At 37.6% G+C, this 25413-nt stretch overlaps 2 protein-coding genes across 2 annotated transcripts in view; one reads left to right on the top strand and one right to left on the bottom strand.

Annotated features, from left to right (window-relative positions):
* slc1a7a (solute carrier family 1 member 7a) overlaps positions 1-17768 on the bottom strand; it is a 29465-nt gene extending 11697 nt beyond the window's left edge. The window contains exons 1-5 of the mRNA XM_084412520.1: positions 17369-17768; positions 14463-14542; positions 4846-5061; positions 802-844; positions 33-264 (exon numbers count right to left, since the gene is read on the bottom strand). Of these exons, the coding sequence (XP_084268646.1) occupies positions 33-264; positions 802-844; positions 4846-5061; positions 14463-14542; positions 17369-17503 (706 nt within the window). The 5' untranslated portion in view covers positions 17504-17768. The remainder of the gene's footprint in view (positions 1-32; positions 265-801; positions 845-4845; positions 5062-14462; positions 14543-17368) is intronic.
* A 5037-nt stretch (positions 17769-22805) lies between these two features.
* On the top strand, positions 22806-25165 carry LOC311291972 (uncharacterized protein). Its single transcript, XM_084411366.1, has 3 exons — positions 22806-22905; positions 23280-23404; positions 24469-25165. Exons 2-3 carry the CDS (start codon positions 23290-23292, stop codon positions 24861-24863), a joined length of 510 nt encoding a protein of 169 aa, XP_084267492.1. The 5' UTR covers positions 22806-22905; positions 23280-23289; the 3' UTR covers positions 24864-25165.
* Positions 25166-25413: the final 248 nt, after the last annotated feature.

The following is a 25413-nucleotide window of genomic DNA, read 5'->3' as shown; positions in this document are numbered from 1 at the left end:
GTGAAATTCCAGAAGCTGATGCTACAACTCACCCATGGTAGATGAGAAGATCACGATACCGAGGACGTTCATGCCTTCGCTGGTGCCAGGAAGCGTTCGGAAGACCACATCGGGAGGAGGCGTCAGTTCAAGGGAGAAGTTCTGGATGTCTGTGCCATTGTCATCCTGGATTCCATAAATGAAGTTCCGTCTGGTGGTGGTCTCTTGCACGTCCTGACTGATGGTGGGTCTAGGTTTCATGATAGGGATGCTTTTTGTGCGATACTGAAATTCAAATAGAATTCATAATTAAGATGGCATATAAAACAAATTTACAGCAAAAGTCACGGTATACAATACCAAAAGTACAGGGTTATTTTAAACATCACGCACACACATGCACATATATTAAAATCATAAGATACGCTGATAATTATTTTCCATGTTGTAGCTGAAATTACAATTCTTAACTAATTTGTTAAGATTAAATAAAACACTTAGTTTAAAAGTAAATTCAGTCATCACAACATTATAATGTACAGTATGAAAAATGGATATTCATTTTGAGAACAATAAAGAATATATTTAAATGTTCTTAAATTATTAGAATAACTTGAATTGAGCAGTAGATGTATTCTAAATGGGCAAAATGAGCTGCACAATACTGACTGATATGAACACAAATTTAACATCAGCCAATAACAATACGCATAAAATGGTTATGAATAATAAATATATTTTGGAGGCAAAAATACAGATGTTTGGTGTCATGCTCCTGCAAGGAACAGGGCATAAAACTAATGGAAAAACATAAAAACTCACTTGTTGAAATGTTGCTTGGACCAAGTTGGCTGGGAACATGTTGCTGATGGAGGAAAGAAAGTTTTTTATGAACATAATAATGAGTACTAATGTTGGTTACACAGATAATTCAATGGCATTCTGAATTTTTCTAACCTGCTGAAAATTACCAAACTGGTGGTTTATTATGATTACTGATTTGGTGCTGATCTATCTGGCAGACAAGCAAAACTAAGCTGGTGAAGCTGGATGAAGAGGAAGTGTTGCTGATTAAGCTAATTAAGTTAGCCATGGGACCAACGTTCCAAAACATAACATTGCTGTTGACCAGTCATGGTATTTTTTTGCACATTGCACAACTGAAGAAGAAGAAGAAGAGTGAATGACAAGTCTCCTCAAAAACAAACATTGTCATTGCAATTCAAATGTATAAAATGCTGTTATTATATTTAATTTTTAGGTTAAGGTAAATGCAAACAAGTACAATTAGAAAGGTGTAAGCGTATGTTCTTCCCATCACCAACAAAACGCATTAAGAGCGTTGCAAATGAGTGCACATTGTGACACACAGCCAACTAATCCTAATCCAAGTTTTACCAACACACTGTCTAGTTAGCACAGAGGGACCCAGAAAACGAAGATCCAAATAGCCTCCCAGTGGACGTCACAAACATCACGTGCTAATTTGGTACATCTCTTAGCCTACCTGACTAAGACTTTTGTCGTGAAATGCGCCGTTAATAAACTGAGCTAATCTTGTGGCTGAATGTAAATAGTTTCCTCCTCTTTTATCACCTCAATAAGGGCCATATGGTCTCAGGCTCAGATCAGTAATCAGTTTAGGCTTCAGTCTTCAGCACACACTCCAATGACACAGGGTCATGCTCTGTCACGCAGCACAGGTGACAGGTGGGTGAGAAATTCTCCATTCCTTTGTCCTCAGCCAACCCTAAACTGAGCCATGTCTAAGCTCTCCTGATCCCTCAACATCACAGCCACTAACATCTCCACAGACATTCAGGCTGAAAGAAATTCATTATGCCTGGAAATCAACATAGAACATGTGAAGGTGCAATTGCCTTTATGTATAGCTAGGTTTATGTGCAACTAACCTACAGTCAAGGATGGAGGTAGGAAAGTCAAAATCTAGGGCTGTCTTTCCCCTCCTGACAATGGGGACTCACTGACTAATTAACAAATGTGGTGAAAATTTGTGATGGAGAATGAAATGAGTGAGTAATGGATGTGTTTTAGAGGATATGGAAATCAGTAACCTTTTATTTTAGGGTTTCCGTGTTACTTAATGTTACATTATAATAGTAATATTAAATTGTGCATAATTACATCCAACTCACCCTTAACCAAACCCTAACCCTACCTCAAGCATGGTGGAAAGAATGCCAATCTATCTGGTGGAAGGAATGTCAAGGTGTGGGGCTCTTTGCCCTTTTGAGGACTACATATGAATTAACTAACTAACTAACTGACTGACTACCCTCCAAACAACGAACTAACTAACTAACTAACTAGCCTATCTGGTGTAAGGAATGTCAGGATCTTTCCCCTGTTGAGAACTCCATTTCAACTAAGTAACCAATTTACTGACTATTCAACATCAAACAAACTAACTAACCATCCAACAAACAAACAAGCCAACTAACTAACTAACCACAATAGTCAAGCATGGTGGAAAGAATGTCAATCTATCTGGTGGAAGGAATGTCAAGGTGTGGGGCTCTTTGCCCTTTTAAGGACTACATATGAATTCACGAGTTCACATGTTAATGAAATCTGATGTAATATTATAATGCGTATTTGGCTTGCTGTCCGGGGGGAGGGCTCCGAGCTCGGAATTCGGCCCGACCCCAGAGTACTCCCCCCTATGAATGTATAGATCATAGGTATCTATGAGCAGACCCAGCCTAGTGTGAGGTGATGGGGTGGTAGCGGGATGCTGAGAAATTTGTCATGAGACAGGAGGTAAGGGAAGGCTTTATTTATACTGGCTTCTTCTTGTGCTGATTGGATGATTACCTGAACATGCTCCTCCCGAACTTTGTTACATAAAACTTAATTTAACTAACTAACTAACTAACTAACTAACTGACTGACTACCCTCCAAACAACTAACTAACTAACTAACTAACTAACCTATCTGGTGGAAGGAATGTCAGGATCTTTCCCCTGTTGAGAACTCCATTTCAACTAACTAACCAACTTACTAACTATTCAACATCAAACAAACTAACTAACCATCCAACAAACAAACAAACAAGCCAACTAACTAACTAACTAACTAACTAACTAACTAACTAACTAACTAACTAACCACAATAGTCAAGCATAGTTGAAGGAATGTCAAGATCTCGAGCTGCCTTTCCCTTCCTGACCTATGAGGACTACATAACCTCAATAGTCAAGGAATGATATGGTGAAGGAATGTTAATCCTTGGATGCTTCTCAATTCTTATTTGTGCATCCTCATTTCCTTTCCTCGCTTCCTTTCCTCGCGTCTCAGCTCGACCCACTATAGGATGCGAGGGAAGGCTGTAAGGAAAGAAAATGAGGACGGAGGAATCGAAGGAAAGCTTATTTATACATTGGAATACTTGATCACTCGAGCGTCACTTCATAGCGTCATCAGCTGTGCTCAAAGGATCTGCCCTTATGTTGTTAAAGTTTGGTTATTTAAGAAATTTATAATAAATAATAATAAAGCAAGATACCCTGTTGAAATATGTGAGATGTGTGGTTTATATAAACTGCAAAGGTAAAGTATAAGTAGAATTTAGAGTAGAATTTACACGGGTGTATCCTCGCTTATGACTCCTCAGGAAGCCTCCTCACTCCTCGACCCTTGCCTCGTCGCGGTGCAGTTACAGAATTGAGATGTCCTTCAAGATGGCTGAGCTCGATCGGTTTCCAGGTCATAGGATGGAGGACGAAGGAGCGAGGAGACGAAGAGGGATATTGAGAAGCACCCCGTATCTATTTCCCTGGAAATCCAGAGTTCTTGCGAGAGCACAAGTTGAATTTGCTCAGCGAGTTACTCTGGCGTCGAGTAATGATGCTCATTAAATATGCCCCTCAATCTGAACTGCACCAATCACATCGGGTTATCTGATATAGGCGGGCCAGAGGCGAGCTAAACAGATGACGACAGTGCTGTGACGTCAAAGTCATTAGTTAACATTGCAAGATGGCTATGGATGAACACCAGTTGTTTGAAATGGCTTTGGCCGCTACAATGAACGAGATAGATTTGGCTTTTTATCTAAAAGAGGAACAGAAGACGGTGCTCGAATCATTCCTTTGCAAGAAGGGCGTTTTTTCTGTTTTGCCGACGGGATACGGCAAGAGTCTAATCTACCAGTTAGCTCTGCTGGTAGCTAAGCGTATGGGGCTTGTTGTGATTGGTCGTAGTGTTATCCAATTGCGTGCAGTGAGATTTTCAAATGCATGCTTGGTGCCGCCCCTCGAGCTGGCCGATTTTCATTAGTCAATGCCAGACCATTCATCTTTCAGATTTAGGTCTGGATTTCCAGGCTACGCATCTATAGTTTTCTGTAGTCCTTTCTAACACAGTACCTGTTTGTGAAAAGTTCCTGACTAACTGTTCCACTGACCAACTGGAACACTGACACAATGTCACTGGGGCAGACTTCATGCTCATTTACTCAAGCAAACACTAACTGGCTTATCGTGAGCTTTACTCATTAGGTTTAACAGACAGTTCAAAGCCTCAGCAGGTGAGAATGCGTCTGGAACCCTTTATATTCTATCACTGAAAACATGAGAGAAATAACAGCATTTCTCTAGATAGTTAACTGAAGCCTATGCAATAATTACCTTAGCATATTCAGCAAATACAATAGGCTGATGTGATGTATGGATCTTCCTAATCCCTGATTAGGTAAAGGTAATTTGACTCATGTGAAAGCTAGGAAAAATAAACTTCTCAAACTGGTTTCCTCTACTTAATTATAGATTTTATGGAAAATACCATAATGTGGTTGTTGTTGTTTTTTAGTGTTGATACACAGATACACAATAGCACAGGCTTACCGGATAAGGTCCAGTAGCGCATCAGCAGAGCTCATGATGGGCTTCCCGCTGTCCTCCGAGTCCTCCTTCTGGGCAGCTCCACCCGGGTGGATGATGATGACCATGACGATGCCCACCACCACAGCCACAAAGGTCGTCCACAGATAATAAGAAATTGTCATGATGCCCAGTCGACTGGAACATTTAGCATCCAGTGCTGCCAAGCCAGACATCAAACTGAGGAGAGAAAAACAATTTTTAAGGAATACATAAAATGACTCTTCAGCTGAATGCAGAGATGATTTAAAAACAATTAGCAAATTCTTCCAAATGCCATACATCTAAAATACCCACACCCAAAATATTGCAGTAGCTGATTGATTTCATGTTTTAATTGATCATGCTGAAATACTGTATTTATTTACACAAAAAAGATCATCAGATGTCAGTCTGACATTGAGTAAAATAATTAAGATAAATAAAATAATTAACATGAATAAAAGAAAGAAGTGCAACCAAAAAGACATACAAAGCATTGTTTAAATATTTATTGGATATTTGTGTTAAAATTAAATATATTTATTTACATTATTTTTATGTTATTCATTTATTTGTTTGTTACACCAACATCACTGTCTCTTAATGACAATCTTCAGAAAGTTCAGAAAACAACCCAACTCACTCTGATGGGCTCAACCAGGGCTCAGTCTTTCAGGTTTTGGGGAACAGTCATTGTTCAAACATCAAGTACAAAGATGACACAAAAAATACATAATATATTGTATCATGCACCTCCAGAGATAGCTGAAAGAAACAGGCAAAGCTTATAATCGATGTTGCCATCACTGATTCTGTCATTCTGTTAGTTTTTGTCATTCTCAAATTTTTTTGTCATTGTCATTCCTGTCTCTCCCTCTGGCCTATTCGGTTCTGCACGGCTTTGATGAGCCTCTCACGGTGGCCTATAAAGCGTTGCAGGTTATGCGCCACTTCCTACTAAAGTAGGCGAGCTCATCTACTGCTTCTAGTTGCCCTAAGTCGTCGTCAACTCAGCAGCACACCAAGCCAGCTCCCGCGCCCGCCCCGAGGTGTAGCAGCGCTACCGCCCAGCTAAGCGCTTCCCATTTTGTAGCAGCCCAAGCAGTCACTGAAGGGGAGGGGACTAAGTCCTGCCAAGGCCAGACCACCCTTTAAAGCAACCATGTGTTCACCTCCCAACAACCAGAATAACTAAATAGGGGGTTGGGAGGTAAACACATGGTCGCTTTAAAGGGTGGCTCGCTCCAATTCGCTCTCAGACCCCCGCTTCAGGGGTGTGACTCACACTTCGGTCTTGGACGCCGACGCTCACGTCCTCTGAGACAAAGTACAGGTTCTGCTAGAAAAGGGTGCAGTAGAGCCAACAGCGATTCAGGCTTTTACAGCTGCTACTTCCTCGTTCCCAAGAAGGAAGGCCGCCTCAAGGCAGTCCTCGACTTGTGATGTCTGAACCATGCTCTGATAGGACGGCCGTTCAGAATGTTAACTTTGAAACAACTGAAAGACGCATACTTTCATATCCAGATAGCTCCCCATCACAGACTGTTCTTGAGATTCACGTTCCAGGGGGTGGCTTACCAATATACAGTCGTACCATTCGGACTGTTCTGACTTTTATGAAATGTGTGGATGCAGACCTCTCCCCTCTGAGGCAAAAAGGGGTTTGTGTCCTGAATTACCTCGTCGATTGGTTGCTTTTAGCCCAATCGAAGGAGGAACTGTCCGTGCACAGATCTCTGCTCTTCAGCCATCTAGAAAGTATGGAGTTCAGGATCAACTTGAGCAAGAGCTCGCTGTTCCCCAGCCAAAACATCGCATTCCTGGGGACAGTATTCGATTCATCCCAAATGTAGGCCTGGATTACGCCGTAAAATTCTGCGAAATTCAAATTGGCATTCAAAAAGGGGAGCAACCTCCCCTGAAAAACAAGCTCTGGGCCACATGGCTGCAGCCTCCTCAGTACGTCCCTTGGGCTGTTACACATGTGGCCACTACAACACTAGTTGAAGGCCCGTGTCCCACCTCGAGAGTGGGGCAATCAGGGTGACCCAAGGTTACGCCAGAGCCCTGGTCCCCTGGAAATCACCCCATCTGTATCAGTTATAGTTATAGTTATAGTTTATAGTTTAGTATACAGACTGTTGGTTGTGCACAAGCAAACACTCATATACGTCATTTGTGTATGTACATGCGCCTTAAGCCCCTTGTTGTCTAGCCCTGCATGTGTTCCTGCTATAGGCAGGCAGCAGGACTTCCAGACCATCTGGAGCTTTCTGTGAAGCATCTCTGTTTGACAAGAGCATTACCCTAATCCTGCCTGGAGATGGGAAAGTCCAGATAAAGTCTCTATGCCTAGGCCTGACCCCACTGAAGTCACATGATGGGTGCCATATTTCTTAGGTGGGACGAAGCAAAATACCTGTTGGAAATGTGCACAGACATATAGCGGAAACACTTGCACAAAACCAAGTGGGTGAATCCCATGAAAATGTTCCCAGATCCAGTGTTATTATTTTAGTATCTTTGAGATACTATTATAGTTTTTATTAATATTTTGAATCAGGTTTTATTTTTTACTGTTTTTGTCATTTTAGTAATGTTTTTATTTTTTTAATGATGTCTATATAAAGTTCTGTCATGAAACTCTAGCCTTAACTCAATCTGCTTACAATCACATCTTTCTCCATAGGGTGCTGATTGGTTCCTGCTGTATCAGTAGCCAATGAGCTCGCTGCTCAACCTTCAAATACTTGGTTAGCATTGCCTTAGCAGTGCAGTGAGCTTTTAGAAACCCTCCCCCACCTTCCCCAGCTCCACCTGTATAGATCTGCTACGGGTAAATCATGTACGCTAATATTGTACAGCAGCAGCACGTCTTGCTCACAGCATCGTGTCGTGTGTTTTTTGGCATGAGCAAGTCCTTTACTGATCTATTATGCCAAGACCAAACATATCAGCATTGTCAAACACTCCAAGAGTTGTCATGACATAAATATAGTTTTTAATGATTTTTATGCCAGTTTCAGTTTTAGTTAATTTAATTATTTTTAATTATTTTTATAATTTTTTTGTATTTATAACAAGTTATACATTTAATACAAAAATATATAGATGTTTAAGTAAATAGATGTTTAAAAAAAATCTGTACAAAAATAAAATAAACAGACAAGTAATAATGATATTGATGTGTAAATCACTAATTACTGAAGCAAATGACTCAATAATCATCACTGATCACAAATGATTCAAAATTAACTTGTTGATTACATGAAAAAAACTAAATTAAACATTTGTTAGCAAGTACATAAAAGATCAGTAAACTGTTAACAATTCATTACAGTGGCCAAGAAACAATTTGTGGTAAAAATGAAAGATAAACAAAATATTCATGATTATTATTATAGATATAATTTTTGAAACCTAAATGGAAATTAAAGCATGAAAAAACATTGATGCTCCTTGGCTTTAATTTTAAGTTAACATAAACATACAACAAATATTACAATATTGGTTTCTTGTTCAGAGTGTAAGTTAAATTGCTTATTTTAAGGGCCATTTAACCTGAAAACCATTGAACGTGGCTTTAAATTGGACATCAAAAAACAACACACACAAAGGGAGCATTTTGTCTCCTCGTCTCCTGCCACTGATGAGAATATATTTTAAAATGAAAAGAAAAAGAATAAAAGCACACAACAACAGTAAGACTTGAGAAATTAGATAAATGCCAGGCAGTGTACTTGAGGAACGACCACTCCCTGAGAAGACAAAGGACCTTTCTGGAAATTTTTCTCTTGTGAAACTAGCTCCATCATTCGAGACGCAAGTCTCAACTAACCAATCCTAATCTACATCTTTTTCCCTTGCCCCCTCATTCCCCCGTTCCCTCTTTCTATCATGCTGAGATCACCTGAAATTCACCCAAAAATCTATGTATGTGAATAATTATGACCGCCGCTAGCGCAGCTAGCGAAAGCGGTCATATAGGGATTGTCAAAGTTTTTTTTTTTTTTTTTTCGTCAATCTACTGAATTTTCCGTCAACGATACCAGGGACACCGAAACACCGGGGAACATGAAATTTGGTGAGCATGTAGCCCCACTAGACTTTTACGGAAAAATTTCGTTTGGTCCCCGGGGGCCACTCCCCCCCCGCGCTGGGCCCCCCCAAACCCAAAAAATGCAGTTTTTCCTAAATAACTACCTGAACCGTGGCACCGAGGATGAAGAAATTTGCAAAGTATGTTGGTCTTAAGGGCCCACATCAACCTAGCCCATAATCGATTGTCAAAGTTTTTTAGTTTTTTTTTCCCGTCAATCTACTGAATTTTCCGTCAACGATACCAGGGACACCGAAACACCGGGGAACATGAAATTTGGTGGGCATGTAGCCCCACTAGACTTTTACGGAAAAAATTCGTTTGGTCCCCGGGGGCCACTCCCCCCCCCCGCGCTGGGCCCCCCCAAACCCAAAAAATTCAGTTTTTCCTAAATAACTACTTGAACCGTGGAACCGAGGATGAAGAAATTTGTATGGTATGTTGGTCTTAAGGGCCCACATCAACCTAGCCCATAATCACTCATTAGTGATTTGCGCCCCTCCCATAAAAAATGAAAATGCAATATTATTCTGCTTTAATCGCCCCTATCTTCAGTGGAGATGTTCAGAACTGCACCATATTTCATGTGTATGATTAACTTGACATCCTCTGGGGGTATGCTAAGTTTCGTAGAATTTCATCCATGGGGGGGTATAAAATAAATTCATTTATGTGCATATTTAGTGACTGTACACTCATCGGCCTGTAGATGGTGCTGTTGAGCGAAGGGTTGCTGGTTTAGGATGATACTGTCACACACACATATGCAGGAATACAAACAAACGCAAGTATGCACACACACTGACATCCACACGCACAGACACACACACACAAACACACATGCGCACACACAAACACACACACATACACACACACACAGACAGACATGCACATACTACTACTTTTTTTAGGTATATACATAAACACGCAATACAGCCAAATTGCTCCACGTCATTTATTTTTGTGGAAAGCCAGTGCAGGCCTGAGCGGCGGTCATATTTTGTACCGCCATGCGGTACATCTAGTTATCATACAGTAGTATTACACGTTTGGTATCATTTGAAATGTCTCAGTGCGACTGGTACAAAGGTCTCATTCCCAAAGAAGTAAAACAAAAGGTAATAAAGTTTTAAAGAGTTTGAGATAAATTCCCATTGTTAGCACATGTTACCATGTAAATCATTTTCTGCCTCCAGTAAGTCTGGGACGGTAATTAATGTAAATTCCCACTGTGAACTCATGATTACATTTGAATTGAGGTTTCTGCCTTGGTCTGTCTATATAAAGAAATGCAACGAGAGGATCAGCGCGATTCTGCAACCCAGATCAGCCCGTGAAGTGTGAGCAAAACACTTCGCTTCATGTATTTTATAATGTCAAGGTATTGAATCTTCTCTCTTTATTCCAGAGCATTTGATGTTTTGTATCGATTATCTTTGAACTGATTATGTAATTGTCATCATCATTTTACCTGACATAATAAATTGTAAACATTTGATTTTATTCTAACGGAATCTGACGTTATTTTCAGTAAAGAGTTAAAAAGAATAGTCAAACATTCGTTCACATTTAATGATGCACGGATATCACTAAAACCTTTTCATCAATCTCAAAAATCTCAAAGATCTCATCAATCTGCCACCATATGAGAGTCAGCTGAGCTGAAAAAAAGACATGCCTTAATCTTGCAAAAGGTCGATTGATTTTCTCCATATAGATGAAATCATTGCGCAATGACAACAGCATCCAACATGAAAATTGAAAAGATGTCTTAAAGCAGACTTTTTTTTTTGAGAGGATTATCTGCCCTGCATTAAGTCTATGTATTTAAATGTAAACTCCGAACGACAGGAAACTGAGATTTGGGCTTGATTGGGACTCAGAAAGTGCCATGTTATCAAAGGCAATATGCCTACATTTAAAGCATCTATCCTGTAATTGCCTATAGTAGACCAATGAGCTACATCACAGGTCATATCCTATCAACTTCATTCAGAACAATAACGTGCATGCCATATTCCCATGGTGACCTTTTGAAACTGTCCCGCGTCCCTACGGTTGCGTGTCTGCATAGACATTGATCAAAGATCAGCTTCGTATTGAAATGCACACAGGGATAATGAGAAAGTGCACGGTTGCCTTTGATTGTAGTGCGCTCATCAGATAATCTGGTTTCCGCTCTTGCCTGTAGGCAGATGGCGTTGAAACGAGGACAGTACGCAGACCCTGCTATGGGCCTAAGCCCTAGCATACCATTTGATTAATATGTCAGTTTCATTCATTTTAAACCAGCCATGACATTGGCAGACCCCTTGAACTGCATCTTGAATCTGCAAAAAGAACCAGTTCTTTTACAAATATGTGACCCTGGACCACAAAACCAGTCACATGGGTAAATTTTTTGAAATTGAGATTTATACATCAAATGAAAGTTGAATAAATAAACTGGAAATAATACATATGTATGGTTTGTTAGGATAGGAGAATACTTGGCCGAGATACAACTATTTGAAAATCTGGAATCTGAGGGTGCAAAAAAATCTAAACATTGAGAAAATCGCCTTTAAAGTTGTCCATTTATGTTCGCGATTGTGCTGCATTCACTCACAAAAATAAATGTTTTATATATTTTACAAAATATCCTCATGGAAAGTGATCTTTGCTTAATATCCTAATGATTTTTGGCATAAAAAAAAATTGATAATTTTGACCCATACAATATTTTGTTGGCTATTGCCACAAATATACCCGTGCTACTGGTGACTGGTTTTGTGATCCAGGGTCACATATCTTATTCTGCTTTTCATTCTTACTTCGGTTTGCCGCTTACTACAGTTCAAGCTCTAGCATTTAGGTCAACGTTAACTTGTTTATAAATAGTCATTGGCCATTTTGCATTTGGAAGTGCCTGGGTCTTGGCTACTGTACATGTGCAGTTGGTCCTTAGCTTCCTCAGATTAGAGGTAATTAACAACCCTGACCCTCACGTAATGACTCCCTGGAGTGTGTGTGTGTGTGTACACTGGGCATCTGGAACACTGACCCAGACAGAAGTGTGTGTGTGGAATGAGGATCAACTTCCTCTCAAGACTTTGCTTCACCAGAAGTTGCACGTTCAGCATGTGATCATTTGGTTTGGATAGTTTTATTCCATCTTTGGGGTTGCAAGTTATAAATCTTTCACAGGCAGCATGTGGACTGTGGTTGTTAAATCCTTATCTATACTGGCAGTTGACCCACTGTTCACCTATTTCATGTTTTAGGGGGTTAGTTCACCCAAAAATGAATTTTCAGTCATCATTTACTCACTCACATGTTATTCAAAAACTCTATGAATTTCTTCTATGGAACACAACATATTTTTTGCAGAATATCTGAGGTACTTTTTGACAATGAAAGTGATGTATACTATCAAAATAAGTTAAACTATCATAAAGTGCTCCATGTGACTAAATTTTATGCAAGCGTGTTGACTTTAGTAGGGATATTGGTCCCTACAAATATCCATTGGCAACTGAATTGTCCCTAGGATTGTTTTGATCAAACAATTTGTAACCATTGTTGTAATTTTGGCTGCATCTGAACAGGGTCACATACCATTGACATTACCTGAGAAGTTAAAGCAAATATTTTGGAAAACTGCTCTCTTTCAAGCATGTACATTTAATGCATGGATGTAAGAGTAAGAACATAAGCTAAGTGTTTAAAACAAATGTGCACAGTCCAGCTGCATTATAAAGTTGACCTGCTTGACACTTTCCACACTGAAATAAGAGGATTTTAATATTAAAACTCAGCCTCTCCATACATTATGTATATGTACTCCGATGCTGATGTATGAAAGATGTGGACGATTGCACTATTGACAGGGTAAAGTTCAAGTTAAAGGGTTAGTTCACACAAAAATGAAAATTCTGTCATCATTTACTTATCCTCATGTCATTCCAAACCCCGTAAGATTTTTGTTAATCTACGGAAAACAGATATTTTTGATTAAATCCGAGAGATTTCTGTCTCTCCATTGACAGCAACGCAACCGACTCTTTGATGCTTCAAAAAGTTCATAAAGTGATCGTAAAACTAATCCATATGAATTGAGTGGTTTAGTCCCAGGGATAGAAAGCTCTCAGATTTCATCAAAAATATCTTCATTTGTGTTCAGAAGATGAATGCAAGTCTTACAGGTTTGGAATAACATGAGGGTGAGTAATTAATGACAGAATAAAAAATTGTGGGTGAACTATCCTAAGTTTTTGTTAATTGTAGCCTCTGTTAAACTGTAATGTTGTTGGTTTACATAATCAAAATTGTGTATTGTCCATTAAACATACTGACATAAACAACTCTCTTTATGGGCTATGCGTGTTATATATAATATATATATATATATATATATAAAGCCTTTAGATGACATGAAATAGCGGAAAAACATACCATCACAAGATACTTAAGAAACAATGACATCAAACGTGACATTATGTGTCTAGAGGTGCCACACTCTTAACAATAAAGGTTCTTTATTGGCATCGATGGTTCCATTAACCTCAAACATCCATTGCACAAAGATGCTTTGGGGAACCAAAAATGGTTCTTCTGTGGCATTGCATCGAAAACCCCATTTTGGAACCTTTATTTTTAGGAGTGCATATTTGAAAGGGCACATGTGCATAATCATTTACATTTTGCTCTGTATCCACCAATGCTGTTTGGATTCAGGGGAATTGGAATATACCGTACTTTATGGTGCTCTTTGTATGGAACAAATCAGACATTCTGCAAAAATAGCTTTTTTTGTGTGTTCCACATAAGAAAATAACATTTGAAAAAATTCCTGCAGCTTAAATAGAACATGGTACTTGCAACTCCAAGGTCATGGGTTCAATTCCCAGGGAAAAATGTATATCTTGAATGCAATGTACTGTAAGTTATTTTGGATAAACGTCTGCCATATGTAAATACAATGGGAAGATTGATTCTGATTTGATACTTTTTTGTATATTTATCCTCATATAGATCCTAAGTGTAAGTGAAAATCGCTAGTGTTAACAATGAACATTCATTATAATGAATCTGTTAGTCTATTGAAATAATTATTTGTTAATGTGATAAGTGCCTGTTTAAGCATATTAAATGTTAAAATTATGGCTTTCAACTATAATTTTAAATGGCTAATTGTCCATTTTATCCTTAGAAATGTTCTATTTATTTAATAGAAGTATCGGTATTGGTATTATTATTATTGGCAACACTGGTAACACTATTGGCTTTTGACACTTGGTAAATATGGTTGTTGACATGTGACATGGTTATGGGACTGGGTTTGGCATATATTATCTTTGACAAAAGTTTACCATTATAAACTAATTCTAAAGACAAACTTCATGCTATCTCATTTCAGAAACAGGATATACAGACGCTTATCTCACTTGATTGCACCAGATTCGTAGTGACGGACAGCCAAGTTATTCATGTTAAAAATCTTGGAAAAAGGAACTCTTACCTAGAGACCACTAGTGGCAGGATGAGCATCTTCAACATCCGCATCAGCAACTCCCCAGGGAACTGGAAGTACTTCACCTCCTTTAGAAAAAAAACAGAACATCTGCTTTGATTCACTGTACAGAGTTGAGTCCCACAGAGTGGAGCAAGAAATATTCTGTATATCTGTAATAAAATGCTGCAATCTGGGAAACCACTGTGGCTCTTTTTTTCCAAGCACGAAGCATCATGTTATCTTGCGTTTCAGATGCTGGTGTTTGGGAACGCAATCATGTGAGAAACTTCTGAAAGGTCATTCTAACCCATACACAAAAGAAATATATTTTCTGGATATGTTTTGGAATATATGCAAATATTTGAAATTGGCCCAATAAATATATTTCATACTTATATTTCATATATTTTTGTTATATTTCAGAATATATTTCAATGTATTTTTTTCTGTACGGGTCCCCAAAAGTGTCAAAAATATATGTGGCATATATTCCAAATACATTGAAATATATTCTGAAATATAACAAAAATATATGAAATATAAGTATGAAATATATTTATTGGGCCAATTTCAAATATTTGCATATATTCCAAAACATATCCAGAAAATATATTTCAAATATAATTATTTTGTGTATGGGAACCATTGGGCTCAAGCATTTCAGAAAGATCAAACCAACATTTAAGATGCTGTGCAATGATATCCAATCACATACTCTGTTGATACGAAGCCCCTAAAGGGACGTGGTGATGATAAACAATATGAGATGGGAGGAAAAATTATATTCAAATGCTTTTGCGTTCTCTCACAAAAGTTTTGCATTTCCCAGATAAACTTTGTTATAGTCTTTCCTTTCATCGTTTGGTTCTTGAAAATACATTGCTCTTATAATATTAATGTTTATTGTCCAATTATAGTCATGTCTTTGAGACAGCACTATTTAAAAAAAAAAAAACTGCTGCCCAAGGAAGTAAAGTTGCTTAAGAAGAGCCCTTAAGAAAGATAAAGACTTTTTGAAGACCATATTGTGTTGAAGGGAGCTGAGAGACATGATGCTGGTGTTAAAGCGCTTAAAGGCCTGCATTAAGGAGGGGGCAGGGACATGTGAAGCTTAGATCAGGGCCGCTGTCCAAGCAGCATCAGGATCAATGCTGACAAATGGCTGTGAATCTCTGGCATTCCTGTGCTACTTGCTAATGCTAACCTAAAAACAGCTGGCATGGAGCCGCTACATCTGCCACTGGCATTCCTGACTTGGGCCATGCAAAGTCTGAAAAAGCTGCCATGTGCCGTAATCTAAACGAGGCTCATTGTTAAACATTTGTGTAATGGCTGATCGAAAATAGTGAAACACTGCAACTATTAAACAATCAGTTGGCAAAATCAAATGTGTCTGGTTGGCTGCTTTTCTTTTTTTTTTTACTGTGGATAATTGGTTGGTTAACCAGTCTCTCATCTCAACCCAAAGCTAGCTTGTTCAACGTCCGTACTTCCTTTGGAAAACACTGGATGCACTAGCTTGAATGTATCGTAAGTGACTCAATATACTTGATGACATACTGCAAATGTACCCTCAACAAAGAAAAGATCTGAATATTCCTTCATTAAAAGTAACACTCCAGCTTCACCTTTTTCAAGAAGACTGTATGTTCTATAGATCATAACCTTAGTTCATTAACCTCATTATAGGACTTAGCGAGAAATGTTCAACTCGAGATGAATGAGAAGATGTGATGAGATTTTCAACTTCAGATCCTCAATGCAATAGTGCTTCAACAGTTCAGTTGACTGACTGGTAATCCCTCAGGACAACTAGATGTCTGGTTTACTTGTGTCATAATGACAGAGCTTTGAGGGAACACACATCTCACTTAACCAATGAATCGGCTAATGAAATGAAAAGACTATACTAGACAGAATATTGTACAATTTTATAGAAAATTTAAGCAATTTAAGTCAAGTTTAAGATCTCTTAGGGGTCTCAAAATGGATCAAAGATGAAGATTTCACTCCTCACAGCTATATGCAAGGATTGAGGCGGTGATCAATGACAAATAGTGAGTGTCCATGATAAAGCAAAGGAAAATCTTTTTTAAAGCCTAGTTTAAAACACATTTGCCAAGTTCTTAGTAATGCGCTCTTTGGATTTATGTTGGATTTATTTGGTTGTGAAAAACTTTTTTAGCATTTTCAACAAAAGTTTCCATTTAAACGTAGTATGGTGTAACCAAGTAAAAAAAAAAAAAAAGCATGTACACCTTGAATACAACTGATTAAAAAAAGTTTTTAAATATATACTGTATATATTTTCAAGGTATTATTATTATTATTTCACAAATACCAAGTTGTTGGGATGTTGCACCACATGACAATTTTACAACTGGAACCGGAAAATGATTTTTTAAGAGAGGTATTGACCTTGACACACAGTAATGATATCATTTCCTATTTTTTCTGCATGTTGGTTGCACCACATGACTGATTTGGTGGACAAAATTAAATAAATAAATAAACAGAGAATACTTGCTACCTGGATCTCCAACGGTTGTCATTCTTCAGCTATACTATTCATCTTTGCCATTAACTAATGAGGATAAAGCGTACTCTCTCTCTCTCTCTCTTTTTTTCTTCAGATGCACCATTGAGGGACCATTTTTGGTTCTCCACAGAAAAATTCAGCAATCAGTTCTTAAAATAACCATTTAAAAAAAAAAAAATCTTAGTGTGAAGAACCTTTTCCACTATAAAGAACCTTTTGCAATGAAAATGTTAAAGGTTCATCAAGGAATCATTGATGCCAATAAAGAATCTTTATTTTTTCAGAGTGTGTGTCAGATGACAGGAAAGTTGGGTCATTTCAGGGAAACTGTTATTGGTAAGGGTTACACCAGGTAGGGGAAATCAAAACTAACCTGCTCAGAGAGGTGTTTGGAGCGCAGGAAGAATCCCAGAAGGCATCCGATAACCACGGCCAAGACTGACAAGATGAGGAGGCCGTTCTGTTGGCACACATTTTTAACGCGGTTCCACACCGCACACAACGCCATGGTGACCTGTCCACTTCCCAATCAATCAGCCATACAAACACCCTTTTACACCCGAATGCACAAACCTTCCGAGGGGGCAAAAAGAAACATGCAGAGAAAGCAGCAGTAGGAAGGTAGAGCAGCTTGTAGAAAGGGTGATAATGAAGGTCCCTCCAAGAAAAAGCACTTGTCAATCCACCGTTGGTCACTACTAAAGCCCATCACCCTTTCCGGTCACTAACACACTCTCCTTCTGTCTCTCTCTCTCTCTCTCTCTCTTCGTTCTGCCCCACCACACCCCCTTACCCTGTACTTCAGAATGGCCAATAGGGGGCTCTGGGACAGCTGGCGGTATTGTCCCAGAGGTTAATACCAGCGATCCTATTAGAGCCGCACTGCATTAAGCCGATCTGAAGATGGATTAAAGATCTCTGAACAATTGGAAAGGGGATTTCTTCATGTATGTGTGAAAGAAGAAAAAATAAAACAGGACAAAAACATAAAGATGAAGCAACTGACATGACTCAATGTAGATGTCAAACAGCGAGGGGGTTTAGACAGAGTTGGCCAACGTGGACACGGGTCGCTGAGGCTCTACCAGTGTTGGCAGGTGTGTGTTTGTCAGTGTGCTTTTTCACCCTCCAGTGGATGATGGCCAGTCTAACGCCACTGCATTATCTAAGACATGCTAGGGTGATTTTTAATGCCAGTCTCACCGCCTGATCTTGATTCAGGGGAAATGTACACAAGGGTTGTTAATAAATGCCTCAAATTAATAGTAGTAAGGTAGGCTTCTATATAAATTCCCCAAATTTTGTCATTGTTTTGGAACACAGCTTATTAGCTTATTTATAACATTAAGGCTAACATATTCATCCAAAAATTTGATTTCAGGGGGCCTTTAAAAGATATGAATGACAGCTTTAATTAATCTAGTCTATCTGTAAATATCTTGATATCGATGAAACTTGCTCATTTTGTGGTCTTGTTAAAGAAACAAGTGCTCATTTATTTTGTGATTGTAGTATAGCCTAACCAATAAGTTTTGGGTTGAAGTTCTTATATTTTCAACCCTTCTAATGTGTCCCACAGTGTTATCCTTATAGATATTATTTTTTATTATGAAAACCCAAAATCGTTACCTCTTGAATATGTTGTTAATTTCTTTAATTTATATGAAAAAATGTTCATCCACAAGCAAGTGGCTTAAATCTTTTCTTGTTGAATTTAACTCTCTTGTTTCATCCCTCAGACTTATAGCTTAATAACAAACAAACAAACAAACAAACAAACAAACAAACAAAAATCACTTTTTTATGTATTATGACGAATTATTCAAAGATGTTTATCCTTGTCATTGTGCTTTTTTTCATCATACTCCATATTGATGTACGCAAAACCATGTTTTTTCATTATGATTGTTGGGGATTATGATCTTGCCCTGATCTTGTATGTAATTATAAGTTCTGCAATAAAAAAAGATGTGAATGACAGGTGCACTAACACACCTAGCTCATTACACTCATATATTTTATACTTAGTAATTCTAAGTGTAATGAGCTAGGTGTGTTAGTGCACCTGTCATTCACATCTTTTTTTATAGTAGTAATAAAAAAAAACTTATTTTTTTACAGAAGTAATTCAGGGAAGACATTTTTAAGAAACCAAATTTTTGGGTATAGGACCTATGCTACTTAATAAAGATGACATATACTTATTTAGAATGCTGATACAGCTTTTAAAGCAATTATTTTTTTTTATTTTTTTTTTTTGAGAAAGCAAGAATCCCCAGTTTTAAATGATTGGTTAGATTTAGTTTCTAAAGTACACTATAGAGAGGATAACGTGAAATTAAGAGCAAAAGTATACATTTTGAAAAGATATGGGCAACTCTAAAATCAAAGAATATTCCATAAAATAAAGGAATAAATATTAGCCTACATTAATTACTTTTTTTATATAACCCTCCCTCCCTTTTAATTATTTGTTATTTTATTTATTTACTTATTTAATATTGGTATTATTTGATATTTAAATAATATTACTTGAATAACTTATTAGGAATTATCATAAGTGTCATTATAAGAGTTTGATATAAATATGTGAATGTTTAATTTGTATTTATTTATATCTTTTTGTCTTTATTCCTTTTTTCATATGTAAAAGTGTCTAACTATGTACTTATTGGTTATTGTTCTAGAAATGTGTTATTGATGTGTGGGTAGGTATGATCACAAAAGGAAAAAAAAAGAAAGGAAAAAAGTAGAAGGAAAAATAAGGAATATTTATTGGGGGGAAATATTATGTCTTTAAAACTGTCCATTTGTATAATTGTGTTAAAAGTGTTTGAATTGAAAGACATAATAAAGTACATAAAATATATATATATGCTAAAATATTTGTTGTTGGACATTAGATGTGCCTTATTTAGAATTTTAAACCTACAAGTAAGTGTATTTTTATGATAGGAATAACTGTAAAGGGACTATTGTAATGGGGTTAATCAAATGCAAGCTAATATACTGTAGGCCAATTACTAAACTCAGATTCATCTTACCAGTGCATTTGTAATTATTTATTTAAAATTTTGTGATTGTAACTTCGGCTTTTAAAAGCTTTTTCTTAAGATCGTAATGTTGTAATGCTCTTCTAATAACCATAAAAATTTACTACAGCTGCCAAACAAAACCAGAGAGAAATGTATTCATAAATCTTTAAAAAATAACAATTAAATCTTTGGCACAAAACATTCAGCCAGAAAAGAAAACCTGTAGTATATATATATATAGTGGGGAGAACAAGTATTTGATACACTGCCGATTTTGCAGGTTTTCCTACTTACAAATCATGTAGAGGTCTGTAATTTTTATCATAGGTACACTTCAACTGTGAGAAATGGAATATAAAAAAAAAATCCAGAAAATCACATTGTATGATTTTAAATAATTAATTTGCATTTTATTGCATGACATAAGTATTTGATCACATACCAACCAGTAAGAATTCCGGCTCTCACAGACCTGTTAGTTTTTCTTTAAGAAGCCCTCCTGTTCTCTACTCATTACCTGTGTGAACTGCACCTGTTTGAACTCGTTACCTGTATAAAAGACACCTGTCCACACACTCAATCAAACAGACTCCAACCTCTTCACAATGGCCAAGACCAGAGAGCTGTGTAAGGACATCAGGGATAAAATTGTAGACCTGCACAAGGCTGGGATGGGCAATAGGCAAGCAGCTTGGTGAGAAGGCAACAACTTTTGGCGCAATTATTAGAAAATGGAAGAAGTTCAAGATGACGGTCAATCTTCCTCGGTCTGGGGCACCATGCAATATCTCACCTCGTGGGGCATCAATGATCATGAGGAAGGTGAGGGATCAGCCCAGAACTACACGGCAGGACCTGGTCAATGACCTGAAGAGAACTGGGACCACAGTCTCAAAGAAAACCATTAGTAACACACTACGCCGTCATGGATTAAAATCCTGCAGCACACGCAAGGCCCCCCTGCTCAAGCCAGCGCATGTCCAGGCCCGTCTGAAGTTTGCCAATGACCATCTGGATGATCCAGAGGAGGAATGGGAGAAGGTCATGTGGTCTGATGAGACAAAAATAGAGCTTTTTGGTCTAAACTCCACTCGCCATGTTTGGAGGAAGAAGAAGGATGAGTACAACCCCAAGAACACCATCCCAACGTGAAGCATGGAGGTGGAAACATCATTCTTTGGGGATGCTTTTCTGCAAAGGGGACAGGACGACTGCACCGTATTGAGGGGAGGATGGATGGGGCCATGTATCGTGAGATCTTGGCCAACAACCTCCTTCCCTCAGTAAGAGCATTGAAGATGGGTCATGGCTGGGTCTTCCAGAATGACAACGACCCGAAACACACAGCCAGGGCAACTAAGGAGTGGCTCCGTAAGAAGCATCTCAAGATCCTGGAGTGGCCTAGCCAGTCTCCAGACCTGAACCCAATAGAAAATCTTTGGAGGGAGCTGAAAGTCCGTATTGTCCAGCGACAGCCCCGAAACCTGAAGGATCTGGAGAAGGTCTGTGTGGAGGAGTGGGCCAAAATCCCTGCTTGTAGTGTGTGCAAACCTGGTCAAGAACTACAGGAAACGTGATCTCTGTAATTGCAAACAAAGGTTTCTGTACCAAATATTAAGTTCTGCTTTTCTGATGTATCAAATACTTATGTCATGTAATAAAATGCAAATTAATTACTTAAAAATCATACAATGTGATTTTCTGGATTTTTGTTTTAGATTCCGTCACTCACAGTTGAAGAGTACCTACAAATTACAGACTTCTACATGCTTTATAAGTGGGAAAATCGGCAGTGTATCAAATACTTGTTCTCCCACTGTATATATAAATGATATTGTATAATATCAATTGTTATGTAAAAGAAAAAAATATATATATAAAAACGTTCACATAAACATTTCATATTCAATATAATTTAACACTTTTGTAGGTCTATATTGTCTCATTCATCATTGTATCATGTGTATCATTATCAATGTTGATTTTCTGTATACTGTATATTTATTTTTGGACTGATAGTGGTTAATAAAGTCAAATAATGGTATGAGAGTGACAGTGGTATCACTGTGTTCCTTTCGCTCTGTGTAACAACCCAGTTTCCCAGCACATGTTGCCAGAGTAACTGAGTTTGAACTACTTTAAGGTTGCTTTATTGAATCCACTGACAATAAGTTTGACTAACCAAAATAAGCCTGTCTTGTATTCTAATCTTGTTTTATGGAACAGCCCTCAGAAGGATAAAGCCAATTCATAGGAGGTCGTGACTGATAAATATTGCATGAGATGAACTAAACTTTTTTTCAAGAAACAGTTTTGGATTTAGAACAACAGTGTGCCAGATAACTTAACATGTTATCTTAAGGACAGTTCATTTGCATATATCTCCATTATTATATTGGGACATTGGAACCTGTAGCGCCCCCTTCTGATCTCACTAACACCTCTTCTAGCAGCAATATAGGTTCTCCTGTAGTTTAGAAGGCAGTTTCTGTAGACTAAAACATTAGGTCACTCTTAAGTATATTCTTTTGCATAACAAGTACTCTTTGTAAAAGTATACTAAATTGTACTCCTTTTTCACAAGGGAAAACTATTTTTATTCATTTAACTTTTTACAAACTATAAGAGTCTATAACAGACTATGTTTTAAGCCAGTACTGTATTTAAATGTTAAATGTAGATCAGATGATAGCAGCAAATACACAAGGAAATAGAAATGAGTTAACAGATAATAAACATTACCCATTAACCTAGCTGAGTTACACCTCTTTCAACCTTTGCTCAAGATGCCTTCATTGTGATTCACTCCGCACTTTTCCAACATGATGCAAAAATAATCAATTACGCTGAATTATTGTATTGGACCAAGTACCAGGTATGTATAAAACATTTCTATTCATTTTACTGTTATTTCAATATGTTTTTGAAACTATATGATGATGTATTTCTCTTTTCAATTGATCACATGATCACATGATGGTCATATGACTATTGTGCATTGCGTTGCACTTGTGCACATTCTTGTATTTAAGCATTAATGCTACAGTAACATGACATAACATAATTATCAAGTAAGGTCTTGTCTATTATGTGCCTAAAATTGGTTATTACTTCTAATTTAGACAAAATGTAATGCTTTGACTGTTTCACCATGTGAGTTCATATCAGGAAATTGATATGACTGATTAAGGGTGATTTATGGAAACAGCAAAAATGTTCATGATATCAAAATTATTTTGTTTCTTCTAGATAGGGCATCATGGGAAATTTCATGCACCACAGAGTTAATGTACTAATGACGTATTTGGTTATGGCAATGTCTGCACATGAATGTCTGACTTCTGAAGAAAATCAAGTAACTTCATCATCAAACGGTAACGAACATTATCTAATTAATGCCTTAATCACTGTTTAGCCCTGTCAAACATAAAACATGCATCATATATATATTCTTGTCAGATTATTTGCATGGCAAAAACTGTGTGAAATTTTATTTTAAAAAACAAAAAAGCAAATCAACCTCTAGTTGAAGCTGATGACAGTGCCAAAATTGAGCATTAGTGTTTATTTTTTAAATAACACATACACGTTACACCTCTTAAAATCAGCACAGTAATAATTAAACAATAACGTTCTGGGTTCAAAACATCGATATATATTTTTTATTATATTATATTATATTATATTATATTATATTATATTATATTATATTATTTTATATGGTCCATACATACTTTGTAATACTGCAGCTTAATTTTTTGGTTACACATTACCAATGTAATTTATGTTGAACATAATGAATGAATATGTTATTGGCTTTGATGACAGGAATTGAAAAGACAATATTAAGCAAATGTATCACAGTAGGTCTTGTGGCTATATTAATGTTTAACCTCATGCAATGCATTGGACATTAAACTTCCATTGAATGTGAATTATGTTTGTATATATATATATATAGTTTGTACAGTATAAAAATCATTATGTCTATGGAAAGTCCTCATAAAAAAATGGAAACTCAATATGTGTGAGTGTGTGGTAAGCTATGAAATAATAAATATTCCAATATGTTTCAATGTATGGTTTTGTGAATTCATAGAGACACAAGCCACTGCCATCAGGGACGTGCACATGAATTTTGAGGGGCAGTTGCTCTGACCTGAAAAAAGGGCACTGACTTTCACTTTCGGAGCCCGAATGGAAGTGAATGAGGCTTTGCGATTATTATTTTTTTTTATCTAGGCCTACGTGAAATTCTGCAGCCATTGTACGATTTATTCCTTTATTTATTTTTCCCCTCGGAAGGGCAACGTGAGTCGAGAAGGGAATATGGGCAGTTGCCCGGGCAACCTGAGCAAACCCCCTGTGCACGACCCTGACTGCCATCAAAACCAGTATACACTATGTATTCCTAATGTACTGTAACCTCTTTCGTCAGGCACAGCAGGAGTCGCTGAAGGGAACTCCAGCTGGCCTGCTGTGCTCGGTGCTTTGACAGCAGTGCTTTCCATCGGTTTCCTCATAGCACTGGCCGTGAGATACCGTTTCTTCCGATGGTGCCGGATGGCCGGAAACAGTCACGCTTTATTACTGGACCAAGAAACAGCCAGCCAGATCAACCGAGCCGGAGCGCTGGAGGGAGAAATCCCAGTGCGTGGCATGAGGGGTAGAATGAGACATACTGGAGAAAGTTCAGATGATGAGGATGATGATGGCTTCATCGAGGACAACTACATCCAGGCAAGTGTGAGAGAGATAGAAGAGGAAGAGGAGAACCAACTGGAAGATGCTGAAGACAGTGATGATGAACTGGTCATTCCAGAAAGTATATAAACTGGTTTTGTCCGTGTACTGCTATGTCCCCATAAAGTTTGGAATTACTATGACATTTTTTAAATGTATGCTTTTATTAACAGTAAAGATGTTATATTGTTACACATTTCTATTTCAAATAAATTGTTCTTCAAAGAATATGCATTCTAACAGTCAGTTTATTAAAGCAATATTCTGAGCTCAGTACAAGTTAAGCTTAATCAACAGCATGTATGGCATGATGTTCATCCCTCCTTTTGTTTAAAAGAAGCAAAAATATGGCAGTTACAACAGAAGTAAATGGGCAGCAGCAGAAGCCCACATTAAAGGTCCATGAAACGGATGTTACAATAGTCTTTTTTTATCCATATTTTTTACGTATATCTGAGTGAAAATTTAGGATGGGACATGATTTTGATCATGGGGAATTGATTGGATGGTTGTGGATTGCTGTTGCTGTGATGTCATGTGATTGACAGGTTGTCCTGCCCTCACGCCAGTAAACACATCATCAGAGAAGAGAAGAGATGAGCTGCAAGAGGGAGCGGAAGTTATTTTGATTAAAGATTAC

This window comes from Rutilus rutilus, assembly GCF_951802725.1.
Source record: "Rutilus rutilus genome assembly, chromosome: 6".
Classification (NCBI taxonomy): domain Eukaryota; kingdom Metazoa; phylum Chordata; class Actinopteri; order Cypriniformes; family Leuciscidae; genus Rutilus; species Rutilus rutilus.
Note: the sequence above shows the minus strand (reverse complement) of the source record. Positions and strands in the feature narration are given on the sequence as shown.

Coding starts and splice junctions, on each gene's coding strand:
- LOC311291972 (XM_084411366.1), top strand. CDS start 23,290: ATGGGAAATTTCATGCACCACAGAGTTAATGTACTAATGACGTATTTG. Junction 23,405..24,468: donor AGTAACTTCATCATCAAACG/GTAACGAACATT, acceptor CTCTTTCGTCAG/GCACAGCAGGAGTCGCTGAA.